Source organism: Nomia melanderi, chromosome 5 (genome assembly GCF_051020985.1).
Source record: "Nomia melanderi isolate GNS246 chromosome 5, iyNomMela1, whole genome shotgun sequence".
Lineage (NCBI taxonomy): Eukaryota > Metazoa > Arthropoda > Insecta > Hymenoptera > Halictidae > Nomia > Nomia melanderi.
In genome coordinates, this window is record NC_135003.1 from 11,058,678 (window position 1) to 11,081,430 (window position 22,753).

At 36.9% G+C, this 22,753-nt stretch overlaps 3 protein-coding genes across 16 annotated transcripts in view; 1 reads left to right on the forward strand and 2 right to left on the reverse strand.

Moving 5' to 3' along the window:
• Positions 1 to 12,072: 12,072 nt before the first annotated feature.
• On the reverse strand, positions 12,073 to 15,660 carry LOC116430831 (uncharacterized). 6 transcript variants are annotated; one of them, XM_031985450.2, is made up of 11 exons: positions 15,385 to 15,660; positions 15,205 to 15,235; positions 14,913 to 15,063; positions 14,350 to 14,439; positions 14,041 to 14,185; positions 13,734 to 13,955; positions 13,491 to 13,637; positions 13,304 to 13,412; positions 13,061 to 13,219; positions 12,750 to 12,967; positions 12,073 to 12,686 (listed from the first exon to the last, which is right to left on the reverse strand). In XM_031985450.2, exons 3-11 carry the CDS (start codon positions 15,008 to 15,010, stop codon positions 12,444 to 12,446), a joined length of 1,431 nt encoding a protein of 476 aa, XP_031841310.1. In that variant the 5' UTR covers positions 15,011 to 15,063; positions 15,205 to 15,235; positions 15,385 to 15,660; the 3' UTR covers positions 12,073 to 12,443. The 6 variants fall into 6 exon arrangements, with proteins under 6 accessions (XP_031841310.1, XP_076223855.1, XP_076223853.1 ...); XM_076367740.1 differs by having other exon boundaries at positions 14,913 to 15,080; XM_076367738.1 differs by having other exon boundaries at positions 14,913 to 15,080; positions 15,205 to 15,295.
• A 1,368-nt stretch (positions 15,661 to 17,028) lies between these two features.
• LOC116430878 (upstream stimulatory factor 1) lies at positions 17,029 to 18,703 on the forward strand. 2 transcript variants are annotated; one of them, XM_031985528.2, is made up of 4 exons: positions 17,029 to 17,412; positions 17,772 to 18,150; positions 18,236 to 18,364; positions 18,454 to 18,703. In XM_031985528.2, exons 1-4 carry the CDS (start codon positions 17,375 to 17,377, stop codon positions 18,658 to 18,660), a joined length of 753 nt encoding a protein of 250 aa, XP_031841388.1. In that variant the 5' UTR covers positions 17,029 to 17,374; the 3' UTR covers positions 18,661 to 18,703. The 2 variants fall into 2 exon arrangements, with proteins under 2 accessions (XP_031841388.1, XP_031841387.1); XM_031985527.2 differs by having other exon boundaries at positions 17,030 to 17,412; positions 18,236 to 18,388.
• Positions 18,704 to 19,102: 399 nt separating this feature from the next.
• The window catches only part of RhoGEF3 (Rho guanine nucleotide exchange factor 3), a 174,316-nt gene continuing 170,665 nt past the window's right edge, over positions 19,103 to 22,753 (reverse strand). For all 8 annotated transcript variants that reach the window (XM_031985525.2, XM_031985518.2, XM_031985515.2 and 5 more), the window contains 3 exons: positions 22,538 to 22,751; positions 22,223 to 22,465; positions 19,103 to 22,139 (listed from right to left, as the gene is read on the reverse strand). In XM_031985525.2, the coding sequence (XP_031841385.2) occupies positions 22,000 to 22,139; positions 22,223 to 22,465; positions 22,538 to 22,751 (597 nt within the window). In that variant the 3' untranslated portion in view covers positions 19,103 to 21,999. The remainder of the gene's footprint in view (positions 22,140 to 22,222; positions 22,466 to 22,537; positions 22,752 to 22,753) is intronic.

Here is a 22,753-nt window from a genome sequence, read left to right on the forward strand (position 1 = left end):
GAAGTATTATCACGTTTATGAACATTATGAGATCTAACACAGCGATTGAAATCACACAGTGTAATAATTGTCATTTAATTAGACTGTATATTATACATAAGATAAGACAAGAATGGGATATGTATATATAATACACATTAATGTTCAAATAAAATAATATACTTCTCGGGGAAAAGTAAATCTCAAGCATGGCAAGAGAATCCAAAAGGAAACCACCCTTCATGGAAAAAGGATCAAAGATGCTTGAAAGCAAAACAGTGTCAGCGCTAAATGTATTTTCCGTGGTCATTTGTTTCGTGAAGGCAAAGGACGATGAATTAGGTGTTTAAAATGTCAAGGCTGGGCTCAGTTTTGCAACAAAGTAGAAGTGACGAGAATGAAAATGTTGCTTATCCCTGGAATATTTATAAATCGTTGCGCCCCATTTCACTCCATGCATGAACCAATTAATTTTTTACACTTTTGGAAAACGGTTTCCTCAAATGCCTGTTTGACAAATATTTCCTATAAGTAATCGTTTCACCTTCGCAGCACCAATCAGTGATTTACCCTCGTGTTCGCGCGCTTAGCGCACGTTCGTGCGCCATTCTGTATATTCGACGCATGACGCAAACTCACACTCGACGCACGATGGCTACTTGTCGGGCCGAATTGCCTTAATGTGTTTTACGTTGACGAACGAGTTCAACGACCCCCAATTACCGCGGTGGTACATCTTGCTGAAGTACTTCCATTTGATTGTCGATTGCTAAGTATTATTGCACTGCCGGTTAATATCTACCCGTCAAATTTTCGAAAGTGGTTTAACTTTCATCCATGGTAGATACCTGCAGCCAAATTTACAATGAATCGCGAACTGTGAAACTTATAAAATCTAACACAATTCAATCTTCTGTTCATTTCTTGAAAACATTAATGATAAAATAGAAACTTTCCTTCATCCTCGACTTCCTTAAACGCTTCAGCAACACTCTAAATCTGCACACATTTCCTTGATTTAACTAGCAGCTGTCGAGAAGTCAGACTGGTCTAAAACGGTGCACAGTCAAAAATACCAAAGATCGATGTCTAGACAAAGAGGAGGAGCAAGTGGATGCACTCGAAGAGTACCAAGACATCGCGAGCCGAGGGCCTGTGACGTCTTCGTTCATAGCCGCGCCGCGTCGCGCCGGACCAGACACCGGTGGTGTTCTGGCTCGCGTGACAAAGAGGCCGGCCGGTGCATCGGAATAAAAATCGAAAGCGCGCTGGCGACTGAACGAGCCAAGCTCACAGGCCGCAACAAGATTACGAGAGAGAAACGAGAGTGGTGTGACTAACGAGGCTATCGTCACTGCAAAACCAGATGCTCCCAAGTGGTGTGCCGCCCAGGACGAGTCGTTCCGGTGGTCTTGTCTGGCCATGTGGGTTCGCTGCGTGTACACCGTCTAGCCCGGCTATTTATGAGACAAAAACCGGCGCAGATCAAAAGTCCGCCGGAGATGAACGGTCGCGATTACGCAATTTCTTGTTAGCGCTGGTGAATTCACGTTCTTCTGGCTGGTCCCCGGCGTCAGCCTATCAGGCGGGAAGAGGCTAACGAGTACAAACGATTTCCTCAGGAAGATCTCGAAGAGATCTACCGCGACGCTCTCGGTTTCTCTGCGTTTTCAATTAAGACGGTCAAATAGGACAGGAAAGATGACGAGCGGAACAGACGTTGCGTAACATTTGGAAGCAGATCCATCATGGCGGGCCGGTAATATCGTAGACGTTCGATGATTCGCGATCGTAAACGAATATCGATATGTAATTTAACGAACTTGCTCTCTTTCCGTATCGAAGTGATACATAAGCTGAACTCTTGATACGATGGTGTGCATTCACTTTTATTGGCATACGTCTTTCGGCGAGCTGCTCCGGAAGTATTATCGTGGATCCTCGGGTTACCGACATTTCTTAGATTTATTGTCCACCACGGCAGCTGACAGTTTACTTACGTGCCGCACGCTGGATTGTGGCGATATGCGATTGCTCCACTTCCCCGGATTCATATTTCACGGAGCGCATCTATTTCGTTCGAACACGCGCGCGCCTGGACCCGCGCAACGGGAATGGATGTTAGGCCAGAAGAGAGTTCTGAATACAAATTACCCGCCGCCGTTCCGGTATCGCATCAATTGAAACGAACACTGAATCAATAGACATGGAGAACCGTTTATTGCGGGCCGAATAAAGAGTACACCGACAATGTTACTAAATCCATGGAAAACGGCCCAGGAAATTTATTAAGTCCAAACAAATTCGTGTCCTACCCAAGTTTTAATTGAAACGGATAATAAATTTCATTCATTTTCGGATTATTTATCAGCGAACGTTCAATCCTTCGTTTCCTCCGTAACAAATAGCTCTAGGGATTTTTCTATCGCCGCGTCCGCTCTTCCTAAAAGTATAGCGTACATCTCGAATGCTCTCTTCTATCTTCAATTTTAATCGAGAAGCTTAATCACTTTATCCTTTGTGACTCACCCTACGCGAAACAAACCCGGGACAAACTTCTCCCTTTCCGCTTTCCTTTCCACTTCGCTTCTCCTCCATTTCCACATTTCCATCAGCACAGCCGAAGCATCTTAACAAACATGCTGCACCAATACCCGCGGCCGGCGAGCTTTTCTTCCCTGGAAATGGAAAAGGGGCAAAACAAACCGTCTTGATTACCGATTACCCTTCCGAGGGTGAGTCGCCGACAGCCTCGCCGCGTCCCGTCACGGTCCGCTCCTCCTGATTCTTAGCAGCGTGCAATTAGTCGACTGGCATTACCATCGAATCCATCTCGTGGGACGTGGAGTTCAAACGAGGGAGCCTGGTAATTCAGCTCGCTGTCGCGCGAGCGGGCGGGACACGAGACAGTCGCTGGCTTAGGGAACACGTCCGAATTGGGGGTGACGGGGTTGCGTTGCTTACTAATGTTGTTATTGAATTATTTCGAGACTTAGTTTTACGTGCGAGGGATCAAACCGGCGGCTTAGTCCTTGCAGATGGAGTAGGCGTGGCCCTCCAGCTCGATCCTAACTGCCGAGTCCCTTCGAGCCGTTCGCCCTATGGATCACTGCTAGTTCTGTTAGCCCTGGACTAGATTAAGATGCGATTAGGTCGCTCTTAGCTCTCCCGTTGCTGGATGTGACCAGGGTTCCACTGCTACGCCCTCGCTCGTGTCGGAAAACTGAAACTGGCCTCGCGTCGCCGGAGAAGCGGCGTACGTGAGGCTCTCGCTTCGTGGGGAATCGCGATCCGACAGGAAGCGAAAGAAACTCTACACGATGGAACAGTGGCTTGACATACGCGAGAACGCGTTGAAGAAATATTGAGCGCGAAATGCCATGGGGAATTCTTCGGGGATTCTTAAAGTGTCAGGTTTGATTAGGTTGGTTTGCACCGCACGGTGTACAGGTCGTGTTATAATGGCGTGGTTCTGTTTTTATAGTTAAAGGAAAACCTTGTATGTTTCCCTTGTTTGATTTTATTGTTAACTATATTTCACTTACGAGAAATTATTTATCTCCTTGAAAAACAGTTGAAGTTATCTTCGGTGATATGATTATCAAAGTTTGCGAATGTTCGTAAATGTTTAAGAAGATGTGATTAGTGATTAATCTTCTGTATAAGTATATGGAAATGTTCGAATGCTTCGTTTCAGAGTATCTCAACGAAAATGTTGGAAAACGTAAATCGATTCAAATGTATATCTTCATAACCAATAAACGCAAATGATAACCATCAATGCGAAAGAAAGAGACTATACTCAATGAACAGATCTATCAAGCAATAATCTTCGTGGCAGACGTTTTGGAAATCGCCCGGCTCGAAGACAAAACAGCGACGAAACCCCTCCGGATTCGCAGACGAAAGTCGATTAGGCCGGTCGACGCCGATGGTTTTTACGCGTATTCTATCACTGTCCCGGGGGACAAAGTAATTTAATGGATGGTCGTTAGCATGCTAATAAACGGTGGCCCCGCATAATCCGCGCGAAGAATAAGCGGAAAGAATGGGAAGAAATATGACAAGAAGGCCGAGTCGATGCTCAACGCCCGCGGCGATCCGGGGCGATTAATTATGGCGGCCGGACTGTCACGGCCAATGAGAAATCATTAATTTCTTCTTGAAATTTTAGCGCGAGCCGCGCGCGGCCGTTCGGGGCCCCTCGAACGGTGACGGTTGCGTACGCGACGGGGAAGCGCGAGATTCCACGGCGGATATTAGGTTGAGGTAATTACAGCCATTAGTTCGCGCATACATCAATTATCGATGACACGATGACATGAGTCTGCCGCTCGGAGGCATCCCTCGCGATGGGAATGCCCGAGCTCGCACTCCGGGTACACATTATCTGCGCGGAACAGCTTCTCCGTGATCCCTGTGCTTCGTGCATTCTTCAGCAATGACTCTTTGGAAGAGGAAAAATTGTCAAAACGTCCATTCTTTTCGAAATAATTTTAAATTTTTCACTATCGTTTAGCCGGCCAAAATCCAGATCAACATCATAGCAGGTGATACCTGATTCGTATCGTACATTCTTGTTTGATGCGGTATTACGATCACGAGTGAATCTCGTCAAAGTAAAGGGTTAAGAACAATTTTCGTCGATACTAATAATAGGAATTATCGAGCAACAAGAAGCAATGAAAGGGAAGGAATATTTGATGTGTCAACATCAAATGATTATTATTATTATTAATTTATTTTAAGAATAAGTTGACAGCTTCGATCTTCAGTGTTACAGAAAAAGGAAATGAAAGTTAAGTGGCTGTCCGTTTCTTTCAGCCCGATGATTATTCGAATCTGATGAAAAGATCATTAACCAAAGTTAAAGTGAGAACAGTGTAGCTAAAACACACCTAATGACGGCTGACCCTCTTTTCCCTATCGAGTCATTAGGACCCAATTCGACAAGTTCTATTAATCATGCCGGATTGAAATGATGCTTCGCGATATCTATAACCGCTTTATTGGACAATCCTCGTTGCTCTTGAAAATATAATACCTGACCTCGAAACCGTAACTAATTTAACCATTGCGCGATTAAATAGTACACATTATTAAAACCTTTCTAATGTGTAAAGCTCTAATGCGTATTATTCATTCTACTTTCACCTGGTAATTAAACGCGATGAGTTAACTTGTCAGTAATATGCACTATTATCTATAAATCGGGTTTTTCTAACTGTTATCTTTATTGAAATATTACATACCGCTTTCAATGATATCTTTAACAGAGTGAATTACATGATACTTACAGTTATAACGATATAATGATTACCGGATCATTAAAATTCACCTTCGATTATATATACAGGTTTTTACGATGGAAAAATCAACCAATTAAAACGTTTATTAATGCAGCTTCATTACACGCTTCGATTTATAAAGATTTTATTACAGACACTACCAATACCAACATACTCGAAAGTATTGGAATCCGTGTAATCATTTAATATTCCAATGAATCTTACTATTAATAATATCCTTGGCATAAACATCCAAAATTTCTACACGAGTTAATAACGAGAACAGATGAATTGAATTTCTTAACAAAACCTAAATTCTCATTTAAACTTTTCTATTTCGTTCCCTACTCAATCCGAATAAGAATGCAAATGAACGGCATTCAAGCAAAGCGAAAGAAAATCCACGATGCCAGGGTCTCTGTTTCCATTACCCCGCACTTTATTGCGTGGAGCAACGACGCAGAATTGATTTCATTAGGCTGCCGCCCGTAGAAAGAAAAAAAAAAGAAACATGGCTCTGGAAGCAAATCAATTCAGCCTACCTGTGTGCGATCCGTATATGTACGCGGCGCCTAAAACTCGATTACCCTTAATACCGCACGGCACGTTAAAGCCGGACAGATTATGCAGCTGCGGAAGCAATTAGAGAGTAATAAGAAGTCCGTTCCTCGGAGCAATAACACGTAACATGTGATACTCGCGTTCGGAATAAGCGGTCCGTAAAACAGACAGAAATTTCCGCGGTGCCTAATAATATGATGTAAAGTCGCGACCGTATTTCATCTATTATTACACCGGGGCTATGTAAAGCAGCGGCTGCAATTCAGAAGACGCGGCGCCCTTCCGCCATTTTCCAGGCCGCGTGCCGCGCGGCTGAAAGATGTTGCGTGACTCATGAGTAACGTCAACCGGTCTCGCCGTGCCGGTCGCGTCTACGACCGGTTCGCTGAACATTAAAATCATTTTCCCATATTACAAATGAAAAAGGGAAGAGAGATGGATGCGCAGGTAATTGTCGGCCGGCTTTGCCTTTCTGTGTTTCTACGCCGGGATTACTCACTTAGACGCGCGCAAACCGGTTCGATTTCCTGATACTTAATGGCCGCGCCGGGAAACCGAATGAAATAACCGCGATCTGACTAATTCCCGACTGTCTATGCTACGGCCGTTGCGGCCGGCTTTTATCACATTGTCCGTGCCGGCCGACTGTACGAAATTAAACGTCAGTTGTTAACATATAATCTCGATCCGCCGGCTTTTACTCTCCGTTTACGGCGCTACCGTGTCTCGAATCGATCTCCTGGGGCCGGAAAGTGAAATTGGCGGCATCGGAATCGGTATGTTAGCTGTTTCAACGACCGCCATTTACCGCGTTTTATGATAGATAATCTGGAACGCATCGTGAGATATTCATTTCAGTCTCCGGATGAAATGCGATCTTGTGTGATGTACACTCCGCGTGACACATAAAGCTTGGTATGAGGTAATTAGAGGAAATCTTAATCGAAGAACTCGATCAATAAAGCGGTCGGGATATTTACTGGAATGTAGATTGGTATTTACGTGGTGCTTATATTAATGCTTCTGAAAAAATCTTACTAAGGTTTTCCTTTTAATATGTGTTTATAGAAAAGCGATGTACATTTGTTCTTTAAAATGTCGCCATTATATTCGATGAGTTTACTCCATCTGTTGGGGAACGGCCGCATCCTCTTGTGAAAGAGGGACGGTGGCTTTGAGTCGATGAAGTCAATGCATGGATTTCTCGTGTATTTTCTATAAGAATATGCAGCTGCATAAGCTTGTCGCCCATTTGTAACATTTAATTAGAAAATTTAATAACAACACTGTTATTAGAACAACACCACCTTGTACATCTTATTCTAATCTTTCAATATTACATTTTCCATCACAATTTCAACACTTGTACGTGCAATAAAGACTTTTCGTATTATTCCTTTAAGTGTCAAAATCGCATTGTCTATCTATCTTTTAGACCGTTTCCTGCTGCTATTAGTTATCAAGTTTCCCTTAACGACAGCTTTCTCAGCAGACTTTCAAATCAATGAAATATCATTGTCCCCTCCTTATCGCGCCCAAACAAACGTCAATAATTAGGAAGGCCGATATCGAAATTTCTACGAAAACATCCGGGCGACGCGAAACTGCTCTCCTAGGTGAATAAACCCATAGATGTAAAGCGTGGACATCCAGTCGAGCGAGCCACGCGATAAGATATAAGGAGACGCCGCGTGGAGCACCTTGGGACCAGTTGAGGTCTTAATTACTACCCTCTCATGCCGGAATGCCGCGTTATCGTGCGGTTACCTTTACTCGGCCGTGTACCTCCACGAGCCGGACATTGAATTACACTTTCCTTTCTCGTGGACCATTCGGCCGCGCATCACCGCTGAGTAAACGTGTTAATTACACCTGACGTTTCAGGGTTCCGAGAAAGAACGGGGACCGGCCCCGGTGTTTAGACATTTCAGGCTGGAAGAGGTAAATTATAGAGGGTTACTCACAACTGTCCCTTCATATCTTCGAGAAGGACTAAAGAAATTCAGAATATTATGTCAAAACATTACCAAACAATGTTGATTCTCTTTGTCTTCAATATCCCGAGAAATTATTTTACAATCTTTCTTACGTTTCGTTATAGATTTTTTGATGATTATAATGTTGATTTTAGGGGAATTATTGGTGAATTTGTCGATGTGCTGTTTTGAAGTTGTTGAAAATCGTCAAAATCATTTTCATCATCAGAATTAATATTTAGGGAAATGATTTTAGAAAAGTCGACTATTAGGAAATCGAAACTACCATTCTTCTACTTCTAATATTATTTAACAAGGGATTTTTGATGTACTAATTTTTATATGAATTGAACAATATATAATCTAAAGCAACACATAGGTTACGGAGGTCACGTAAAACTATGTCAATAATAAATAAAAACAGCAAAGTGACCTGTGTTTCTCTGGTACAGTTGAAGAAAAATGAACGAGAAATTTAATGGAGTTATAAATACGCGCAGAATAAATTTCTATTTTCGTTCCTGGTCGTCTTAGGTTTGCACGACAAATTGATTACTCAACTATGTATGCATAACGTCGGGACGGCTTTGATCATAAGTATGTCAATGGCTAGGTTTAATAGACCACTGAGGAGCTATCTTGACTGTGGTGCCTGTTCACATCGTTGTCTATCTACACTGGAACGTATTCAAAGACACACTGTCGTTATTTCAGCTCCAGTTAATGTACAAAGTTTACAAGAAGATCTGTGAAACATTTTCTGCTTTCAGTAACCATGAAAACATGAAACTCTACTTTCCTATGAAAAACTATTTACTAACTGATTAAGAAGAATAATAATCCATAAGAAATCATTAGGAAAGTAGCAACAAAGGCTCAAAAACACATGTTAAGAGAAACTTTTAAAGTATCTCCTACTCTAAAAACACATTTCAAAATAATCTTCCAAAGATTATTGTCTAATGTCTTCATCTCAGAGAAATAAATTATTATCTTTTTGTTACACAACGTCGCAACTGACATTTGCATCTCTCACTTCTTTTATTCGCAAACCTCAAAGAGTTCAATGAGAAGCGAACAATGCAAATAGTGGTTAACCAACGCCTCAAAGAAAGTCCAGAGCACAGAAAATCGGGAATAGTAATCGGCGGCCGCGGTTTCACGCTCACACGACCAAACGAGTAGCCAAAGTTTCATGAGAATCTATATCGCTCCTGTTCCGTTCATCTAGTCGCGGCGCATAGCGCTGATAAATGCGCGCTCGACAGGAACGCGCGGGATCGGGCCCGACCTCGGTAATAGACAGTTTACATTCAGCAATTCTGGTGAACAGCGGAACGTTTACTAGCGGTAACCGATCGTTACACCCGCCATCCATTTCCCCTGTATCCAGACCACTCATGAGTTAGTGGATCGCACGGCCAACCGGCTAACCGGCCGGCACGGACCTACGAAAATTTACAGACTAACGATCAAAGGTTCGCAAGAACCGGTATTAGTATCATCGCGTGTCGCTGGCCCGATTGTTTGCGTAAACCCGCGTCCCCCGGCTCGGCTCTGTGAATAATCGCGGATAGCCAGAGTCACGAAGTATCATTGGGAGATGACTTGATGTCAAGCGGGACGGTATCGGCGTAGAGGGACTGTTCTGCTGTGTATTTTATTTATAGTCTTGATTAATCATGCGTGACCGTATTACAGAATAGCAAATTATCACGCTAAATAAGATGAGAATTGAACAATCAGACTCACATCGAGCGATCTTCCTACGGTATGTTATTGTCCGCGGATCCCTCGTCCGAAAATATGGCGCTGTCCGAAACACGGTTCTAAACCCGGCACGAGTGAGCAAAGGGAGAGATCGGTCTGGAAGTTCGGCCACCTCGCTTAATTATGTTCCGACCAGGCATGCATTATGTATTTCACTTTATCGAAGAGTTCCGGCTGCCTCTGGAGAACTTTTGTCTTTCCCCGCGGGAAACTTCGCCGCGGAGTTTCAATTGTAATGTACCACTTAAAATGAATTATCGATAACTTTTCCGAAAATCTTCTCCCTCGCTTTCTCGGGTATCCTTATCAAATAGGGACGATCCTCTCCGACGTTTGTCTTCTTTCTTATTACAGTAATGAAACAAGGGATAGAGAAAAGTTTCGAAACGAATCGAAGCTACGATACCCGGAGACAAAATGGCCGCTGGGAATCAATCGATCCGAACCGGTGTGTTATTTCTACATTATTTCGTTCGGGTCTCGTTGGCGGTGGATCGATGATTACATTGAAGCGCACCGAACGGGAACGTGCTTTTGAAGAACTCGCCCGACAGTGGTTGACGAAGAGCTCTCGCAGCCAGCGTCTTCAAGTTTTTCGTGGGCTGACACGAACCAATGGCGAGCATCAGGAACATCGGCGTGCCAGATGCACGCAAGAAAGGGAAGTTAGGGTTTCAGGTGAAAAGGGCCCGGGCATGCACGTGCACGGGACCGATCCCCGAGCTCGTTTTAGACGCAGCCAGGCGCGAGTAAGGCACTTTGAAATGAGATAGGTTCGTTATTTTGATAGCTTCCTCAATGCTCGCTGGCGCGTCCATGATCGTGCCCGCTTTAGGCACCGCGGAAACGGATTAAGCACGGTGCAACGAAGTTCCGCGAAGTCGTCAAAAGTTCGCAGACTCCTTACAGGCATTCCGAACGCTCGTTTAACGCTCGTAACGCGATCGATAGTTATAGTTGAAGCAATGGGAAAGAATGGTTGGTCCGCAGCCACGGCGATAACTAGAATCTGACCGGTAATTTGTGAAATTACGCCAGACGCGGCGCTCCGGTGTTTTCCGCGGCGTTTCCCGTTTCCGCGACTTCATCCCTTAAGCCCGCTACCACCGTCGAGAATGATAATTATTATCTTTCTCGTTAGTTTCGGATTAAGTAGCTCCGTGATTCAAATTACGTTCTGTTTATACTTTTCCTCGAATATTTTCATTCTTGCTTATGCAGCGAAACGGTGTCTGGTCAATCGTAGAAATTATTTTCGAATATTTCTAATGCTAAAGTAGACCAGACTTTCTTAACAACGGAGAAATTGAAAATTCAAGATTATAGATACTGTCGTATTTTTACCGAGTGAAATGGAATTCTCGATTTATTTATTTCTATAATGAAACGAATATCCTTCTAAATTGTGGACACGGAGACAGCTTTGTATATGCATTTGAACCGACTAACGGTAATGCCAGACATTCGGAGAAAAAAATTACGGAAGCGTTCACGTTTATATTGGTGAACGGGTGGTACACGAAACGTGCAAACTTTCTGGAGCAAGTATAATGCACGTAGGAACGGTGGTTTGCGGAAGGCAGAACTGAGGGCTGAACATGTTAGTATTTACGTACACCGCCGCCACCACCGCCGCTCTTAGGCATCATCTCGAGCATGTAATGCATCTATGGTCCTGTGAACCAAACCCCTACCCTAAATACGTATCCTCCTCTTTTCGCTCTACATATGTATTTGTATACACGCTTGCCGTTTATGGGCCTTGAGCAATTTGAAAAAAGTTCTCGTACCGTTGTTCCGTTCGATCGAACCATTTTCAATGTTTTGGTTGCCCAACCACTCAGACTCATTCTTTCCTTTCTTTTTTTATCCGGTTCAGTAATAACGTGTAGCGAAGCGTTACGTGTCTATGATACATCGATAGGTCCTTCTTCACTTCGGATTAAATGTAACGTGACTGCAGAGGTAAAGAAAACAAAAAGAATTTCGTTTTTTAAGAGTAAATGAATCTTTCAATAATCTGAGTTTGTTACACTCTGCGGAATGCTGTTTAATGCACTGGTTAAAACTACTTGTTCAATTTAAGTGCATGTTCTTTTAAATTAAATTACATGGTTTATGATGAAAAGAAATTTTAATTTTGATACCTTAGTACTTTGTCCCGCATTAATTACATTTTAAATGTGAATGCACAAACATATGTGTGAATTGATTGGGATTACGTTTTTTTAGACTTTTCAATTTAAACGTATAACGTATTCAAACAATGGAATTTCTTATTGATATTGAACATTTTGGTTAGCAAACGTTATAAGTAGGAGAATAAGGACATCTGACGATGAGTCTTGAGATTTCGAGCAATTACGAAAGCGCAGACGTGTTCAGTGAATTCTTGTTTGCTTACTAATCATTAGACTGAACGTGCGTTAGAATCCGTATTTTCTTCCATAGTAACTGACTTACACGATTTTGTATGTTTAATAAATTATACACTGCAATTTTATAAAAAGAATATATTTACGCATTTCATAATTACAGGTACATGAATGTAAATAGTTTAATACAGATAAATTGTTATAATACTCCAGCATTAAGCGCTTTGATAATAATTACGCCAATATAAATTAAGACAGTTATTATTCAATAACAACGTAAATAAATATGATAAAACAAAATCTAAACAATTAATAATTAAAAATAATGATCATCGCAGATACAAATACGTGTAAAATATATTTTAACGTGTTTTAATATGAATGCAAAATGTCAAATTAATATACAGTGAACACTTATTTCATTTACAAGTATTAATTGACATAAAAATTTACATTTAAAGAAATATTAGTACTATTAGTAATATTAATAGATATCATTTATCTCCACTTCCATCATTACACTTAGTTTCATTTTCAACTACGTTTTTACTTTGTTGAAATTCTTCTTCATCGTGTTTTAAAAATTCGATACTTTTTATGGTGTCGCCGCTAGATAAATCTGTGTCAATGATCTTCGTATCATTTTTTTCGACATTCGTTTTAGTCATTTCTATTTGGTTCAATTGCTCTGTGGCTGGTGCATCTGTCACGGCTGGTACACTCGTACCCTGTTGCACCTAAAAAAAACTTCATTTATTATCTTTTCTAATAAAGATAATACTTAAGGTATAATGCATTACCTGAAGAATTATTTGTATGGGTTCTCGTTTCGTTTCATATTCTAATGAATTACCTTTTCTATCTCTTTTCTTATAATCAATTCCAAATCTTAGTAATGGCCCTATGCCAAAATTAAGAGCTGCGCCAGACAAACACATTGGTATCATAATTATAACTACAGCTACACATAAAAAAAGCATAAATTTAATGATCCACGCATATGTCCATGATAAGCCATCTGAAAGAATATAGAGAAATCAGATATTTGTATATAAATGCATATAATTTTTTCTAAGTATTCTAAGATTCTAAAGTTGAAATCCTTATTTACCCGTTGCATTATTTATAAAAACAGAAATAACAGTTCCTATGTGAGTAACCGGATGCAGAATAACTGTAGTAATAAAATGGGATAATGCATGTGCAGGTGTAATTTTTAATTTTGGATTAGACATCATTGCTTCATAATATTTTTCACAATCTTCATTCGCTGTAAAAAAATCATATAACACATCATACATAACATCCTCAGAAATAATAAATATTGCATTTTATATAGTTTTCATATGCTCACAAGTTACAAATGAAACAAATTTATCCCACATGGTCATTTTGTCTGGTTGACAAGATATTGGTACATTTGCAAATTTCATTTGCTGTGCGACAGCCTTAATTTCCGCCTCCTTATGGAATATGTAATGAAAATTTCATGATACACTTCTGTAACTATACGATTTTAGTTAAAAATTAATTTCACTCACTTGTACAAGTTGCCACCAAGTCATAAAGAAACTTGAAACAAATATAATTTGTATCATAATAAACAACGGAAATCTACGATTTTGTTTAAGCATTCTCAACATTAAACCCATCATTAATATTAGAAATACAATTATAGCTCCATCTGGCTGAAATATTAAAATTTGTAAAATATAATTGATATTTAAACAATTAAATATCAACAAAAACATAATAAAATGGAATGTAGACACATATTTTCTTACATGATCTTGAATAATCTTAAAAGCCATTTCAAATTTGTTAAGCAACGAATCAAAAAAGTATGTAACTCCAAAGATGTACTGAGGTTTTTTTATTACATGACTTAAAATTTCATCAACTTTTCTTAACGAAATTTTTTGTGGATGAAAATCTTGCAGGATTTTCATTTGTGCGTGAGATATTTCAATTTCTAATACTCCTACTAATGATATGTCATCCTCCTCCTATTTTTAAAAATTAAAATGTCAAATTCAGGTCTGCTTTTTCTGTCATATAAAAACATTACTTAAACGTTGAATATGCTATTACCTTTATATTAATGTTTGCTAATAATAAATTAATAAGACGCTTATAAAAAACTATTTCATGGTTTTCACAATTATTTACTTGGCTTACACAATTACATTCTTTTGTATCCTTATTTTCACTCATAATTTTTTCTGAAGTATCTTCCCTAAAATTGTTAATAAATATCAATATTTCATTGTATAAGGTCAGTGTGAAACATCAATGAAGCATCAAATTATAATATAATTTCAAAAATATCTTGTTGTATTTTTAAAAAATTGCAGAAAATAATATTAATATAAGATATGGGTATATATTGTTTATATTCACGTTTTTATATTGTCTCCTGATTCCTTAATCATTCTCTTGTTATGCTTATCATAAAAAAATGAATGTGGATCAATCAAATCTTCTGAGTCCCTGTAAAATATCAATTGTTATAATATTAATGCAGGAATAATAAATAACAACTATTCCCTATGCTTCTTTCTAATAAAAAAGGATAAACTATAATTTCTTGTAAGAGCAAGAAAAAATTATATATATTTCAATAACTATGTATGCCTGTAGCATTCTAACGTAATATGCAAGCAAAGTGATTTAACTGATTACATAACAATAAATATAATGAATAATTTTAATATTTAATGTTAAAATACTGATGTGATGTCAAATGTAACTTTCTATGAAATTTTTTATTTAAACACTAAATACTTTCTAGTATTTATCCTACGTAAATGCTTTTAAAGATGTCAGAGCAGGGATTAAAAGAAATATGAATGTTACATTCTCTTAGAAAAATTATAGTGTATGACTTCATCCAAACAATCAATTCAACTAATCCACCTCCAGGTTTAAAAATGTAATTAGATCAAATTTAATTCAATACTCACGATACATTTTCAAAATAAGCTTCCTCTTCGCAATTAATAATAAAAAACATACAGCAAACATTAAATAATATATAAATAAACTGGCTTAAATTCTTCATATTAAACAGGTAACCGTCAATCAAAACGTTTCAAAACAGTCGGCGTTGCGTGCCTACAAAAATATCGATGCTGTCAACATTATTATAACCTCCATTAGAATACGGCATATTTTTTAATAAGAACATTACATGTAAACAATGCATGTTCAGTAAATGACATATGTTATTAAAATAATTTAACAAGCCATACTTACAATCATTCACTGTTAGATAAAATAATTCCAACTGAAACGAGGAATCCCATAAGTACATTAGAATGAATAACAATGAAACAGGAGTACCACACTACAGTAATCGAAATATCGTATCATACAGGTTGTAACATGTAACACCTACGCGTAGTAGAGTACCTACCGCCTTATTTAGGTACTTACGTGTTTTTACATTCTACACAACTGATTTATTTGTAAGTTGGTACATTGAAAATGTACCTAACCTATAAGTATGATCGTGTAGCGGCGCGATCGCACGAAGCGCCATTTAAAACAAAAAAATCCCCAGATCACGAAGAGCGTTCAGTTGTTCTACAGGAACGACGAGTACACACGACGCGGAAACAGAAAATAAAGTATGATCAAAGGTGCGAAACGGGTTTACTTTATATACTCTCTGGAGGTTCTCCCACAATCGGTACATTCATGGCGCCATCAATAAAGAAATGCTGAAACAAGTGGTATTTCCAGCAGAATCATTTTCTGCTAATGGACCTGTAATACCAACAACGTCTAAATTACCCATAGCGTTTTTATATGTTTTATAAGCTATATAATATAATATTTATTAACTATTTTACCACGAATGATTAATACATCTATGTTCTTTAAGATATTTTAATGAAATGAATAACTGTTGTTAATAATGAGAGTTTAATTTATAAAATTGACAATCTGTACAATAAAAATGTTCTTCACGAAAACATTGGTAAAAGAGATTTTTTCGGACTCGTCGGAAAGGAAAGGTTCTTCTTTATCACGACTAGTCTGCCACAATACTTCTTTTCCACTTTGTGTCGGCATCGTAGCAAATTATACTACCGACGCAAGTGTTGATTGATAGTGCCAAAATGTTTGTCTTTTTCTCACACGATTGGTATCTCAGACCGTCGGATACAGGATCCATAAAGTACTTAATGAAGCCCCTTGTCGATGACTAAATGTAAGTAATTTTTGCCCCAATTGTAGAATTGCGAATTAATTCAGGGTATTTGATTGAGAAATAATCGTTAAGAATAGACATTTTTTTAAATCTCTTTAAGATTTTCTTTAAAATCTCATTTTTATTTTAAAAAACTGATCTTATGGCAGAAGAAGAGGAAGAAGAAGAAGAAGAAGAAGAAGAAGAAGAAGAAGAAGAAGAATCCTTTATGATTAAAATGACGAACCTATAGTTTCTACGGTTTATAACTGCAAAAATAAATATTTTTTTATAGATTTACTTTTCGTAATAATCAGTAAGAACTGATGATTTGTAGCCTCTGTGTCTGCTATTTCAATCACTATTCTTAATAACGATATTAAAAACAATTGAATATGGTAAATTAAGATTTGTGAATTTTTTTTATCTTTCCCCAGAGAACAATCCTGATTTACCATTGGCCTATTTTTGCCTACTTTCCAATAGGGATATAATTTTTTTATTGCACTTTCCTTGTAATTTCAGTGCTTTCATTTCACAACTATTGCACCCTCTTTAGAATTCGTACAAACATGATTATTAAACACAAAGTTTAAGATTTTTGGATACGAATTTTGGTCTATTCATATATCTAATTTTGTCTAGATCGAAATGGTTCAAAGTCAAAAGAAGTCGACTTTTTTTGCAGCACAACTAATTGTAAATCTGCACTGTAGGCATTTATATTGATGAAATTACTGCTTCACACGCGATTTTCAAATAAAATCAATTAGTTATCAACAAAATGTAATTTAGTAGTGTATAATCTTCTTATTTTATAGTAATATTTAATTGCTTAATTATTGAATATACTGTATGCTTAAATGCAATCTTTGGATTATGTAAGGTCATAGACGAGGTCTCGTCTGTGGTAAGATGCATAACATGCTCAGTTGAAACAGTCTCTTGCATTACAATAGGATTGTATATTAGAAAACTGCGTTATGTATAAACTGAAACCAAATATCTAATTTAAAAATCTTGGTTAAATAAATGTGTTTTTAAAAATCTATATGTAAATGTTTTTGAAAAAAGTTATTCGGTCGATACACTTCCGCATACCTATGACTGGGCTCTGACGCAGTCATATACAGAAAGCTTGTGTATGCTCGTGGAAGTGCAGTGTGATGCATGTTCTGTAACGCGGAGCTGCCAACAACAGAACAAAAGAAGTATATTTTGTAAATTAAAATGGAAGTTTTGAATCATTTTGATCACATTGATGACAGGTATTTGTTGTATACTTCTTAATAATTTCAATAAACAAATAATCTCAAATACTTAACACGAGTTGAAGTACGAATAATGAGAGCAACCGTAGTTTTTTCTAAACAATGTTTTTTCATAATTTTTGTAAATTAAAGGTAATATTAAAGTTGGAATTGTTTTATAATCGTACATGTATGTTTGTCATGTAGTGATTCTGAAAATATCTAATTACGTTTAGAGTATGAGGTTAATAGAGAAAGATCTTTTTAATTTTAGTGTTTTGTAGTGCCTTAAACACATATGTTTACTGCTTTGAATTTAATTTTTAAACTCTTTAATCTCTTTTCGTATTTGTTTGAAAATGTTTATAATATTACAGTGTGGATGAAAATACTATTAGCAATGACAATGTTGGGGTAGTTCTAGAAGAAGCAGAAATAATAGATTGTGACACAGAGATAGATAATGTTAAAGAAGAAGATAACATACGCTATCAAATATGTCAAGTAAATAGAAATGATAATGCAGTTGCATATAGAGTAGTACAAGTTGGTGAAAGTCAAGCAAATAATACAGAATTATCAATAACTACACCTTTAAATAACACAGTTCAAGTTTTAACATCACCTATAAATGGTCAGTTATACGTACTCAGTAATGGCAATGAAGTAGTTGCAACAGAGTCTGCAAGAACAGTTACGCCACGTGTGAAACTCCAATTAGATAATCCACAAAATATTCTTACTACTATTAAAAAAGTAATAATTTTGTTGTTTGTAATTTTATTGTAATTATTGAACAACAACAATAATAATAATAATTTATACATATGATCTCTCATAGAGGGATGAAAGAAGAAGAGTAACACATAATGAAGTGGAAAGACGACGTAGAGATAAAATTAATAATTGGATTGCAAAACTGGGTAAACTTTTACCTGACTATGAACAAAGCTCAACAGGAGACGGAGACGTAAAGACAAATTTTGAATTACAGGTGATGTACATTATACTTTTAAAATATGCTATTTATTAACTGTTTGATTGTAATTTTATTAATAGAGTAAAGGAGGAATATTAGAAAGAGCATGTGAATATATAACAGAATTACGAGATGTACAAGAAACCCTTTCACAAAGTTTGGATGAAAATGCACAATTATTGGAAGAAGCTAAAACATTAAGACAAGTTGTGAATCAATTAAGGAAAGAGAATTCTGAACTGAAGGTTCAAATTTCAAAAAATTCAACTTATATACTTGGTACTTAATATTTCTTAGTGTAGATAAGAAATAAAAATAGATACAAGCTTTTTTAAATTTCTTTTCTGTTAGTACAATTGTATTTGTGCATTACATATTTTTAATTGTACTTGTATGAAGTTCAATATGTGGGAGATATGCGACCAAGTGCAATAAAGTAATAATATGTAATAATTATAAAATGTTTATTTACATATATTTAACTAAGTTTATATATATTTATATATATTATGAAAACAACTTTAAACATGTTATGTAATTTCAACTGTACATATCATAAACAATAAGTATTTATAACGTGAACAATCGAGCAAAGAGAGTAATTTATTATTAAATCATTAAATTAGATATACAAATATACAAAACATCGTGCTATATAATTAATAGTTAATCATTATCCAAAAGTTATATGTCATTTAACTTTAAAGTCACTTATTACCTACATTGTTTCCACTAACAAAGAGGTCTACAATATTTACACTTATCAAGTATAATATCATCTAAGTATTTACATAAAACGAAATGATACATTATTGTATCTGTTGTTTTTAATTTATTATTGTAGAATGTATGTGCATATTGACTATATTGATAATTGAAATCACATATGTATTGACAATATGCACATACAACAACCAATATCAAATACAAGTAAAAGTATATGCGGTTACATATATATGCAACAGCTCAAACTGTTTTTACTGTAACGCCTAGTAATATTATTGCTTTGAAGCACATTATTCGACATTTGTGCAGAATTTATTTCAATTTAACCAGAGTAATAGAACAAATTATTTGATCCATAATTACAAAGAGAATAAATATTAAACTATGAACTTTATATTTGTTTACACCTGGATCACTGTCAAGATATGTAGGTAATAGCCAATACAAAGAACAAACGTTATCTAGATATCTTGTTGACCATACATTCTGTGAAAATTTATACTATTACTCTGGTAATTTGCAGAAATTTCATCAGTTGACTCATGAAAGTGAAATTTATATGAATGAAGTGTTCTGAATTGCGTACTATGCAGTATTATTGTTTCAGCATTTGTAGTTAGTATGAGACATCCTCTTCTTATGTTTAGTTACATTGGCCATCAAAATTGTTCTTATACAACAATGCGTACAGAGAAGTGTCGCATTGAAACAAATAAATTTGTCCTATAAAAATAACTCTTGAATGAGTTAAATTCAGCAACAAATGTTTCGCTTCTAATCTAAACATCAACGGTTAGTGTCCTCTGTACAGTTGAGTAGGAATCTTGCTCCTTCATATCATTATCATCATCATTATCATCATCATTATCATCATCATCATCATCATCATCATCATAATCATCATCATCGTCATCATATTGTCCTCGTCGTATAGTAAATATAATGCCAGAAAATAAGCAAAAATATATTTCTGTGACTTGTTATTTCATTTGCAAATATTTTTTAACAACTTCTATTAACTTACATGTGTTTGAAGATAGAGAACATGAAAAATTCCACAGATACAAAATAATGATTACTCTTGTTTTCTGTTTTCATTAATGTATACCTTGAACATGTACGTATGCATTAAGCATAACGAGAAACTATACAAATGAACGAAGACATATATAGTAAACATATTGGCAGTGTTTAAAACTTTCACAATCGGTGCATCAATTTTTGAAAAGTTAATTGAATTATCTGTGACGACGAATTGCACAGACAAATTGTTTACAATTTATTATCTGCAAGTTTACATACAAAACACAGAGATTTTTGCTGGTTGACTGGCTTTCGTTACGATATTCTCGTAACGCTTTCTTCTGTACAAGAGTAGAAAAACTTGAAAGATTGGAAATTCATTTTTTAGAAACTGCTTCAGCAGCAGTAGAAAAAGAGGCTTGATATGCGAGTATTTACACATTTAGTAGTACCTGTATATTTAATACTGTCCCTCTGTTATGACGTAGAAATATAATTTTCTCCGTCCCTTTAGCAAATTTAAAATCTTCATACAATCTACCATGAGTATTTTACGATTACTGCTTTAGATGAAGTAACGACAATCTTTTAGGCAGTAAAAGGATTATATCGTGTGATTTTGCTTGAGGTTTGTATCTACAGTACGTGCTCTGATACGTTTCGTGTCACTGAGAGAAAAATTTTTAGACTCTGCATTTAATAATTTTATTTTAATGTGCGTTCTAGAATACTATCTAAGGTATCGAACAATGGAGTATATGCAAACATTCTTTCAGGCAGAAACTACAAATAGTTGTGTGTGATGAAACTTGCTTATAGTATTACACTTTTCTCTCAGTGGTATCCTCGTACCAATTCTTTTATAGACATCTTGGAAAGAAGCATTCCCGTTGTCAGTCTTTCGATTATTATAAAAAAAAATGTATGGCCATTGCTAATCCATTCAATGCTTACAACACTCATTCAAGCAGTCAAGTAACAATAAAGTTTTATCACTGTTTCTCTATACGATCGTGTGATAATAGTGACTAGTACTTTCTTTTTAGTACCTCAAAAGCTCGCTAGTTTCTTAATACATGTGCTATCTACCTCTAACAATAACTGCATTTAATTCTCTAGTTTATACTGCATTTCTGTCAGTTCTGATACTTACTAACATGATCACGTTAAGAATTGTTTCATTTCCATTGTTTGGTATAGTTTCTTAATACATTCTTCTCTCTTATATTTTTGTCCAGAAACATTTGCTTAAACGTTGTGTGTATATTCACCTTTATATGAACTTAATTAATTTAATTTGACAGTATTTCTTTTTGAATTATTACTTAGAACAAACAACGTTTATTATTCACTAGGAAAGCCTAAATACCTTGTCACTCCGTGCAGTGATCTTTGTGAATGTAAAATGACAAAGCGTTCAATGAAGAATCTTTCCATGAGGCAGTGAAATAAATATCGTTGGCAATACAGACTTACGATCTCATTTATCGAACCGTATACTTTTAAATTAAATAATAGTACTAAAATTGGACATATGAGAATTGTAGTGTTCCGACTACTCTAGTGACAGGATGTATCAATGCTATTGAATTGTTAATACATTTATACAGTGAAATTTAACGATCATATATGTTAATTACCTTCGTTCCATACATGTGACGAGCGCTTACGATCGTTTGCGTTCCTAGTGAGTGAGGGCAAGTACAATGTCTAATTTCCATGGAGGAAGGAAGTGAAGCTAATTCACTTCAATGAAACTTTTATACAGCTTCTTAAATATTTATTAACGTGCATTCAAGTCTAGGTCGCGGGGTAACGATTAAGCGCTTCTCGTCAGAGATTCATAGGTCAATGTATGGTACGAAGGTAGGCCTGTCTCAGGACGGCTGAGGTCGTGTACTCTTTTTGCTGCTACCAAACATAAACCAAGTGCCAACCTTACGTCCTAACGAGTTTGTTGCGCCTTGTCCAACCATACTAGGCATCTCGTAAGCTGATTCTCTTTTGTACGTTTTGTCTGCAATTATACGTGGCACAAGATTGTAATGTATCTTAAATTTGGTAATATCTCTTTAAGACGAAGGTGACTGTTTCACTTACTGCGAGGTTTGATTGGCGGTCTATTCTGTTGTCTCGTTGCCACGAGCCTGGCCAATTGCCTGGCCGCAGCTGGGAATTCCAATCCATCGTTTCTATCCTGAGCGACTAATCTCCGTTCCTCTGCCATGGCTGCCAACCACCGACGCTTTTCTTCTGCCGTGCGGCAACAGAAGAGTAACCATTTATCACGAACGCAACTGTATATCTTTAAACAATGCCTTACTGTCACTCCCGATTGGTGATCTGTAATAAATAAAACAATACGAGTTATATAATATAATTTTAATTCAACAAATAGTTCATTGTTGGAATTACCTTTCCCATCGGGAACATCAATCACCTCGCTCGTATCAAGGTAAATACGGCCTTTAAAGACATAAGTGTTTCGTTTTAGAATATCCTTTTTACAATAAACTAACTGATGATCAAACAGGAACAAGGTGATGCTGTTTGTCCACATGCCAGTGGTTACCCTCATTGCTTCGCCTTGATGAATTAATTGAGACGAAACTTCTATGAGATCTTCGCCCT

Coding starts and splice junctions, on each gene's coding strand:
- LOC116430831 (XM_031985450.2), bottom strand. CDS start 15,010: ATGAAGAATTTAAGCCAGTTTATTTATATATTATTTAATGTTTGCTGT. Junction 14,440..14,912: donor GCTTATTTTGAAAATGTATC/GTGAGTATTGAA, acceptor GATATTTTACAG/GGACTCAGAAGATTTGATTG. Junction 12,687..12,749: donor CCATACAAATAATTCTTCAG/GTAATGCATTAT, acceptor AGTTTTTTTTAG/GTGCAACAGGGTACGAGTGT.
- LOC116430878 (XM_031985527.2), top strand. CDS start 17,375: ATGGAAGTTTTGAATCATTTTGATCACATTGATGACAG. Junction 17,413..17,771: donor TTTGATCACATTGATGACAG/GTATTTGTTGTA, acceptor ATAATATTACAG/TGTGGATGAAAATACTATTA. Junction 18,151..18,235: donor TTCTTACTACTATTAAAAAA/GTAATAATTTTG, acceptor GATCTCTCATAG/AGGGATGAAAGAAGAAGAGT.